Genomic DNA, 9,351 nt, shown 5'->3' on the forward strand with positions numbered 1-9,351 from the left:
TTTATTTTGTTGGTGAAGTACCACCTGTATGCAACTTCCACAGCGGAATATTCCAAACTATAGAATGGTCTCAGTGTACAATTTTTCAAATCCCCATTGAACAACATGAAGGAAGATGCTCTCCCAGTAATGGTCATCAACTATTTTAAAAACTACTTTGACTTATATGGAGAGGACTATTATCCCTGTATAAATTGACCAAGAAGGTCTGATGTGTAACAATGCTATTTTTTAATAGTGTTAAACGGTATACTTTCCATATTTAGCTATGATCTCCAAAACGAGTAACAAACTTTTCATGCTAGAGTTATCGTTAAGTATATGTATACCTGTGATATGCTTTTGGACAGTTTCATCGTATATCTTTTGTAGCTCATGCATTGCTACCTTTTTCTTGAGCATGGATCTCTTACAATAGTTTGAAGCAAAATATGAGGTTGTGTGATGTAAATGTTGATATATATCACAGGCTCGCAGCTTTGGCTTTCGAGCGATCCAGGAAGGTAAACCCGAAACATAAGAACTTGATTGATGTCTCTATAGTCTCAAACTCAATGCGACCATAGCACTAATTTCCTTCTGCCAATTTCTTTTCATTCCCATCTAAAAAAAATTATGCATGTTCAGTGCTCAATTCAAGTTTGCTCACCAAGGGATACCTATATGTTTTGGCATTTTGGTGGGAAGTAGCTCAATTTGCCTCTCCTTTTGTTTTCTTCAGAATTAGATGGTGAAAATGTTGTTGGCACTCTATTCAGTTTTTGCTACATTCTTAGTTATAATTCTTGATCAACAACGAAAGAGTTAATAAAATTCAAATTTAGTTCATTTAAAGATCCTTATTCCAAGGTCTATGGTGGCCAACTGCACCCTTATCTACAACAAGAGTTTGGAGCCCTATGTTCTAGAAATTTCATACCATTTAAATGGGATATAGAAAAGAACAAAATATGCTTATCTATGACATTTAGCAATAGCCAATGTTTATCTGCCGCATTTAAAAGAAGAGATCTTTAGCTACAACATTAAAACTAACCCAATCTTTAGTTACAACATTTAAGGCTTCCTTATCTTTAGCTGCAACATTTAATACTAGACATGACATTTAAGAATTCCCTATCTTTAGCTACAAAATTTAAGACTAGACGATAAAGTCAGTACCTATGTTTGGCAATGGAAAAATACAAAAAAATGGATAACCATTCAATTAGTGTTTGTTAATGTTGAGTAATTACAATACTAGTTACAATTCTACTATATATATTGACCCGGGCAAGTAATGGATACATAGCAAAACCTAGTGAATTACTTACACAATGGGGAAGCACATCAAGCACAATGCCCAACTTTTCATCTTACTTTCCATGGTTCTTCTAAGCTGCATGGTTTCTTCAGCCGTACAGGGTAATGAACAATTATAAATAATTATTTCATGAAATTTTAGTGTTCATCCTTATGTTTAAAGATTGTTTCGTCAACCTTGAGTACTCACCCCTTGGAATGATCTGGAGTGTCTACATGTTCATATGCAAAATGAAATTACCTTCATGTTGAGATGATATAAATTTATTTGATTTTCACTTCAAGACAGAGCATTGATGACAAGGGGAGCAGCACAACGGCTATACGGCCTAACGATGACCCCGACTATGTGAGAGAGACGAAGTTGAAGTGGCCGCGGAAACGACAGTACTGCTGCAACTATTTTGCATATACTGGTCCATGCTACGATGACTATACGTTCTGCAAAGCCCATTGCCCATGATTCAACACAATTCCCATGAATAGTTTTCATGTAATAAGGAAGAGATGATATGCAATAAGTTTTCCTATCAATATTTACTTTTCCAATTGCTCAAATGAATAAAGATATGATTTCCTAAATTATTATGGTGCTTGTACTTATCCCTATCAACTGTTTTATCAAGAAATACAATTTTTGTGCGACGGAGACACACCTATGGCACTAAAGTGCAGCGTAACAAAGGGTGGCCAGGATGGTGGTCCATGGACCACCCTAGAATTTTTTCCCTGGCTCACTTGGGTGTACTTGAGCCCAAGAAAGCCCAGAATAGGATTGTTTTTGTACAGATAAAGATGTGATTTCTAAATTTTTATTGTCCTTGTACTTATCTATGTGAACTATGTTTTTGAAGAAATACTTTTTTTGTGTAATGGAGACACACCGCTAGCACTTCGGTACATTGGCGTAACTAGGGGTGGCTAGGATGGTGGTCCAGGTGGTCCATGGACCACCCTAGGATTTTTTTTTTCATTGGCTCACTTGGGTGCATAGGTGCGCTTCCCAAAAAAGTGAAAGCACAACTACGGTCCCTGGTTTCTGTTTTTTCCCTGGTTTATTTATTTATATGTTTTTTCTGTTTCCCGTTTTTTCGGTTCTTATTTTTTCCTAGTTTTTGGTTTTCCCTGGATTTCTGTTGTTCCTGTGCTTGTTTTTTATTTCTGGTTTTCCCAGGGAAAAAAGTTCATCCAAATCTATTAAGATGAAATCTAGATTCAAATATCTCGATGTGAGAAACCCAATGGTGGAAACGGTTCGTGATTTGGATTGACGGTTCAAGAGATAAAACGTTTTGAAAAGAAAAAACAAATCATAAAAAAAACTCTGAATTGTGACAAGTGCTACTTTTCACCACAGAGAAGGTGGAAGTGCTCTTTGCAAGGGGTACCCTGTAACTAGTGATTCCGTGAAATCCCGAAAAGGATTCCGGGGTAAAAGGTAATGATGGAAGAAACTGAGATGGAGATGGGCTAGGCCCAAATAAGAATGAGGCCTGCCTAAAAATGCCTGATGACCACTCTCTCTCTCTCTTCATCAGAATAATAAGATTTACATTTTTCAAAATATGACCATATTGGCAGGAGTCAAGGAAAAAAAACATATTTTGGCAGTCAGTACACTCACACACGATCGACTAGGTCTAGGCAAAAGAATGCAGTTTTACATGCATCTCACGCCTACGTACGAATCTCGGCGACCTACCTGTACGCACACGCACAAGAAAAGAAAAACGGGATTAAGATCCGTTGATGCACGATCTATGTGCCAGAAAGAAGCTCACTCAGCTGGATGATCTTATTGACGTTGAAATATTTAGCTACGACATCAAAACTACCCAATCTTTAGCTACGAAATTTTAAACTTGTTTATCTAGCTATGACATTTGAAACTACCCTATCTTTAGCTACGGCATTCAAAACTAGACGATAAAGTCATTAGATATATTTGGCAGTGGAAATAAATACAACAATTTAGATAACCTATTCGGTTAGTGTTTTTTAATGATGAGTAATAACAATATTAGTTACGATTGGCTGGTAAAGGATACTCCCTCCGTTCCAAATTACTTGTCGCAGGTATGGATGTATCTAGATGTATTTTAGTTCTAGATACATCCATTTCTTCGACGAGTAATTTTGAACGGAGGGAGTACATATCAACAATGCCCAACTTTTCGTCTTACTTTCCAAACCAAAATCGGCCTAAGATGTTTCACATGGATTCAAGAAAAAACATTCATGGGTCATCATGCTGATATATAATTGCCCAAACATAGTTAGTGAATACTCCTGCTGGCAAATGAGCCAGCCACAGCACTGTAGACACGACATGTCACAGAAAGGTTTGTACAATATGGAGCCACCCTTGAAGAAAACACACCAACACATTCTTCATCAACAAACTCAAACATGAACAGATTTGACGCACAAACATAGGTCACTTATCGCATCGCATGGCCTGATAGCGGATACCCTAAGGCAGGCACATGACTTCATTTCATACTCTCGACTTTTACATTGATCTTGCCTTCGAACAAGGGAGGGGAGCACTCTACCTATACACACAAGGAAACCATTGTTTTAATGGCGTATTGCGTTTTATGGCGAGCGACCCCCTTTATAGCATTATAGCGACCATATAGCGACACCATAAAAGGTATTGTGAGCCTGGGTCTGTATGGCGATTGACCCCCTTCACACCTGTATATCGTCGCTATAGCGACGAGATACATACACCTTTAAAACAATGAAGGAAACTATATCAATATCCATTGATACACAACTTGCACGCAGCAGCACTACCACCATATCTTCCTCGTCCTACCTGACCGACACCGTGAGCGGTGGTTATGGTCCACGCATGATCCGTCATCGCCATCTCTTATTGTCTGCCTCCGAGAAATGCCAGGGGCTGCAGCCTCGCTTGCGTCTGCAGTTGCAGCTCCGGCACTTTCTTCAGCGACCGGTACTGCAGCCGCGTACTCTCTCCGCTGTCGAGCGCCTTCACAAGATACCTGCTCGATCCAAAGATTTCTATAATCCAATAATATGCAACAGGTTCTACTTATAAAGGAACTGCAGTGAGATGAGTATGAAGCCACAGTTCGTCCTGCGCTTTCAGAAGAGAGCGAATCGAATGCACTTACCAGCCATTCAGACACTGCGACGTGATGACCGCCTCCTTCCCGACGAATTTCTCGGGAGTCCTTTTGTTCCCCTGCAAGCATTTATTAATCAGAACACACTGCTCTTGCGACTTCACTTTACTCTCAGCAGAGCAATGTGTTGCGTGTACCATGATCAGGACCCTCTCGCCCACTACAAATGGGTACTGCACACCCTTGAATGCCACCGGGCTTTCAGCATCCAGAGCAAGCTCACTGTTTCCCTGAGAAAACAAGACGATAACTATCCAAACAGTATGCTAGGACGTAAAAGACTAGGTGTATGTTCAAAGGATTATACACACTTTGCTACTCCCAGTCCGCTTCAGCACATCCGTATGCTCGGTCACATCTTTCCTGCGCTTCCGAAGAGCGGCGTTATGAAACAGTCTCCTGTCGTCCTCCATCTTCACCACCGTGGCTACTGCTCTTAAAGCTGTTCATAACAGAACACTGCCGATCGTAAGTGAGCAGGTGAAACATTTTTAATGCTAGTCTTAATAAGCAAGGTAAATATACGGCAGAGACATACCAAGATTAGGAAACAAGGAGGATGGGTCAACTTCTCCGTTGCAAATGGTGCATCTAGCCTGATTACATTACAGTGATAAAAAGAAACAATTTGTTGGTTGGTGACATCCAAAAGACTGGAATTGCAGCACACAGAAAAGATACTATTTCAGGCTTGTATCCTAAAGTATGCCTTTGCTGTGAGAAGGTTCATCGAAAAGGCACTATTTCAGGCTTGTTTCTTGTTGTAAGTTCCAGTTGGATTATCTGTTACTATGGCACATATCTTGATGTCTACTAAATACAAAAATTGGATGAATACCACAGTTTAAGTTAGAAAATTAGTGCCAGCACAAGTATTAAGAATATAACAGTTAACTTCAGTTGTAGGTAGCCAACAGAACATTAAGGACTGCAACTTGCAGGAAAGTGTGACCTATATTCTAAAATCTACAACCAGAACACTGATAACTATCAGAAAGGCTGAATGATTTTTTAAAGCATACCATTTCAATGACTTTCTTCAGCATGACGCCACCAAATGAGTGCCCACATTGAAGAACCATAGCATCTTCAAGAAAAGCCCCACTGAAAACAGACAAGTCCATTACTGCATTAATCAAGCAAATCAGCAACTGCGATGCCGAATAATGAGATGATCTCTAACATTGGTTTAGAGAAACGAGAACGCTATGAACATTCATATTAAGCAATTTTGTCCCTCCCTTGCTCCCATTAAACTTACGATGAACTCATAAAAAATAGCAGATGTAGAAGGACCATGCAGAATAAGGCAGTTTACTGTCTATGTATATGTTGTGAACAAGTTTGTGATGAACAGCTACATCCAACAAGAAACAACTTACGATAGAGGGTCTGACAGGACACTTCTGAGTGATGGGTCACTAACAAAGTTGCCCTGAGATTCCTGCAGTTGAAATTGGTTAAATATGGGTTATTTTTTTTAATTCAATAAATGAACAGGAAATGAAATGCACATAACACCCAAATCTTGTCATTTGACAGCTCTCATGTACCACTGGATGATTGACTATCTAGAACATGCATGCTACAGTAACTATGTTGCTTCCAACTTATGCTTACAGAAGGTTCTTCCAAGTGACTGGAAACAGCGTGCTCTTCAGCATAAGAATCATCCATAAATTGGCTTGCAGGTATGGGTTGGTACACCCGTCGTATGCAATGCCCAGCAGCTAAAATTGGAGAGCAATCCAATATAGCGTTGGCATGAGGCACCAACCTAAAGGTGAGTGATGCCCTACAAGAAGGAAATTGTGGTTAGATGGCCAATTCATGTGTACAGGAGCACAAGGAGTATAAGCCAAAAAAAAGTATATGAAATGAGATGGTGAGCCGTTCCAGCATTTCATAATTCTGACCTATTCTCATTAGTGACCCTGTACTGGGAAATTGGGCAAAGACCAGCAGTAACGTGACTTAGGGCCCTTCCAGTCAGAAGCAATAGATTATTTGGGCCTGAAACCCCATCAGCTAGGTACCAATGGCCATTTGGGTCACAAACCTATCAAAGAAACAAACACTAAACAATTATGACTTGGGCAGATGAACTGTACCAACGGCATGGAATAAGACTGGAATCAGTTGGACACAGTACAAAAGGAGAAAACAAAGAAGTAAATAATAGCAGGCTAAGAAAACGGTAGCGTATTTAACCAAAAGTAAAGTAGCCATGACTCGAATGCTCTATTGCTGCATTCCAATTTTAGATAGTGTAAGGAGCAGAATTTTGTTACCTCAATTCCTGGATAATCGGAAGCAACTAGCGTCACAAATCCCCTATCAACTTGAGGCATTGAGGACCTGCTGGGACATCCCATGAGTGTCTGACCACTTTGGAGCTGCTCATGAGTATATGCCACCAGCAACTCTGATGAGGAGACCTCGTTAACCGGCAGTGGAGTATCATCAAGTAATTGGTTGAATACGCTGGATAACAGGGCATTATTATTAGCCAGTAGAATTCTGGGGATGTGAAGAGCTTATAAATCAATTGTAAGAGAAATTCAACCAGGGGATAAAGGGCAAGAAGTGTACTCGGTACGTAGGCGCAGGTGCCGTGCTATTGCACAGAGGGCGGCACGGGCTGCTTTGCCCAAACATCTGAAAGCATCCGCCATGCAAGCAGGGGACAACTCTCCATCTTCTAAATTCCTGACATAGAGTACAATAACCGAAACATATCAGAAACTAGCCACAAAACGTTGCCCAATTTGACAGAAGAGAATTCTGACAGCCCCCTTTGCCTAACAATCTAGCACGCTGATACTGGCATGCACATGAGGCAATTCTTATACATTTTGTGTACGAGGCAATTCTTGTACATTTTGTGTATGAGGCAATTCTTGTACATTTTGTGTTGATTGACCCAAGAAATAATGTATACAGCAACATCTGTCAGTTCATTAAGAGTCTAATGCTAGAGTAATCAAAGAGATGTAACCATCACCATTCTATTTCAGTCACACTCCGGCCCTGAAAACAGAGGAAACAGAGCAACATTCCGAATGTTCAGGAATGTTGTGTATGGTCAGCCAGCTCTTCCAGACTTTCACCCTTCTGCTTCGCTCACACTCCGGCGCTGAGCCAGACCGGAATCTAAACTACTGAATCCACTCAAATCGAAGACGAAGTAGGCTGCAGATAGGGCTGTGATTAAGCATACCTCCCGGCGCGGTAGAGGTAGGCGGCGTGGCGGCCGCGGAAGAAGGCGCGGGCGGACTCGAGGGCGCAGCGGACGACGGCCGCGTCGGCGGCGGGGATCTCGACCACGGCGGCGCCGCGGCGGGCGAGCGAGGCGGCGAGGGCGCCGACGGCGCGCGCGTAGCCCGGGGCGGCCGCGCCGTCGTGGGGCGCCACGTCGTCGAGCCGCACCCTGGCGAGCGGCGACGGCGGGCAAGGAGGGCATGCCATGGCGAGCCGGCGAGGCGGCGAGGCTAGGGTTCCGAGCGGCTCGGATGCTGATTCGCCGCCATTGAGCTTGGGTTGGCTTACCCCCTTCCCCCGCCTACTCAGCTTGCGCGACTCCAAGAGAAATGATGCTCCTAAAAATAAATGTGGGCCCCACTTTTTAACTATGGTACTTTTTAGACAATCTAAGACAAGAATTTTGGGACGGAGGGAGTAGTTTTAACAAATTTGATTGAAACTAGGTCTAGGAAGAAGAGAAATGCACTTCAACTAGAGGATTCGATTTGAGCAATTGTTGCCCTTCGACAAGGATGGTGAATAGGCGTTTTAAAATCTTTTACGGATTTGGCTATATCCTAATACGGAAATAAACTAAGTGGATACTTTTCAAGCACAAATCTTAAATATACTAGGCTCACTAAGTGCACCAACAACTTAAGATAAACAAGATGAGAACAATGAGGATATGAGTAAGCACAAGTAAGTCACCCAAACTTACTCAATGTATATCACGAGATATGGAAATGAATAATACACACAACCACAAGTAAGCAATACAAGCTTACACAAATTGTATCACAATATATGGAATTGAATGATACAAGCAAACTCAAGTAAGCACTACAAGCTTGCACAAGTTATGTCACAAGATGTGGAAATGAATGTTACAAGCTAGCAATTCACACTAAGCATAAGATAGAACAATAGTAGAAAGTATGAATTGCGAATATAAAGTGTAGGCCTAAATAATCTCTTCAAGGGAATGGCTAAACAATATAATGAGGACAACAAGATATAGTGAATGCCCGGTCAAGTGACCAAAGTAAACCACAAGTAAGGAGTTATGGTTAGGGATAACCAAAGTCACGAAGACGAGGATGTATCCCGATGTTCACTTCCTTGAAGGGAAGCTAGTCACCGTTAGAGAGGTGGATATTACCACGAAGGCACACCAACGCCACGAAGTCATCCTATTCTCCTTGAGATATCACCACGAAGGCGATTCTCAACCACTAGTGGTAGACCTTGAGGCGGCCTCCAAACCTTCACAAATTTTCCGGGGCACAAATCACAAGTTGATTCCTCACCGGAGCACCCCTACCGCCTAGGAGTCTCCAACCTCCAAGAGTAACAAGAACAAGGGGGGAATGCTCAAGACTTGCTCAAATCACGAATTCCTTTGGTCACAGGAGGGAGAGGGAGTGGATCTATCACTTGATTGGAAAATCTCTCAAGAACTCTCACGAATCTCTTCGGGATCTAAGATTTGGTGTAGGAGAAGTGAGAGGGAGCCTTTTTGTATTCTAGGGTTCATATTAATGTGTTTGCTCAACCTTCTCCCGGGGTGGAAGAAGGCTATATATAGTGGCAGTGAAAATATGGTCATTGGAGTGTAAATGGATGTGTCGGGCCGGACATCCGGCGG

At 41.8% G+C, this 9,351-nt stretch overlaps 1 protein-coding gene and 1 long non-coding RNA gene across 3 annotated transcripts; one reads left to right on the forward strand and one right to left on the reverse strand.

The window, feature by feature from the left end:
- Positions 1-1,298: 1,298 nt before the first annotated feature.
- Positions 1,299-1,884, forward strand: LOC120966021 (uncharacterized). Its single transcript, XR_005758976.2, has 2 exons — positions 1,299-1,404; positions 1,588-1,884. It is a non-coding gene; the product is annotated as an uncharacterized lncRNA (long non-coding RNA).
- Positions 1,885-3,523: 1,639 nt separating this feature from the next.
- Positions 3,524-8,034, reverse strand: LOC109767135 (uncharacterized). 2 transcript variants are annotated; one of them, XR_002233802.4, is made up of 13 exons: positions 7,681-8,032; positions 7,053-7,169; positions 6,752-6,944; positions 6,377-6,519; positions 6,081-6,255; positions 5,843-5,904; positions 5,483-5,564; positions 4,999-5,056; positions 4,772-4,902; positions 4,598-4,690; positions 4,449-4,519; positions 4,127-4,316; positions 3,524-4,038 (listed from the first exon to the last, which is right to left on the reverse strand). XR_002233802.4 is itself a non-coding variant. In XM_020325904.4 (12 exons), the coding sequence occupies exons 1-12, from the start codon at positions 7,926-7,928 to the stop codon at positions 4,184-4,186; spliced, it is 1,506 nt and encodes a 501-aa protein (XP_020181493.1). In that variant the 5' UTR covers positions 7,929-8,034; the 3' UTR covers positions 3,524-4,183. The 2 variants fall into 2 exon arrangements, 1 of the variants encoding a protein (XP_020181493.1); XM_020325904.4 differs by having other exon boundaries at positions 3,524-4,316; positions 7,681-8,034.
- Positions 8,035-9,351: the final 1,317 nt, after the last annotated feature.

Source organism: Aegilops tauschii, chromosome 6, assembly GCF_002575655.3.
Source record: "Aegilops tauschii subsp. strangulata cultivar AL8/78 chromosome 6, Aet v6.0, whole genome shotgun sequence".
NCBI lineage: Eukaryota > Viridiplantae > Streptophyta > Magnoliopsida > Poales > Poaceae > Aegilops > Aegilops tauschii.

Excerpts from the sequence above, each read along its gene's own strand:
- LOC109767135 (XM_020325904.4), bottom strand. The coding sequence starts at position 7,928 with ATGGCATGCCCTCCTTGCCCGCCGTCGCCGCTCGCCAGGGTGCGGCTC. Across the intron at positions 5,057-5,482 it reads TGAAGAAAGTCATTGAAATG|GCTAGATGCACCATTTGCAA; the intron begins GTATGCTTTAAA and ends TAATGTAATCAG. Across the intron at positions 4,520-4,597 it reads GCGAGAGGGTCCTGATCATG|GGGAACAAAAGGACTCCCGA; the intron begins GTACACGCAACA and ends AAATGCTTGCAG.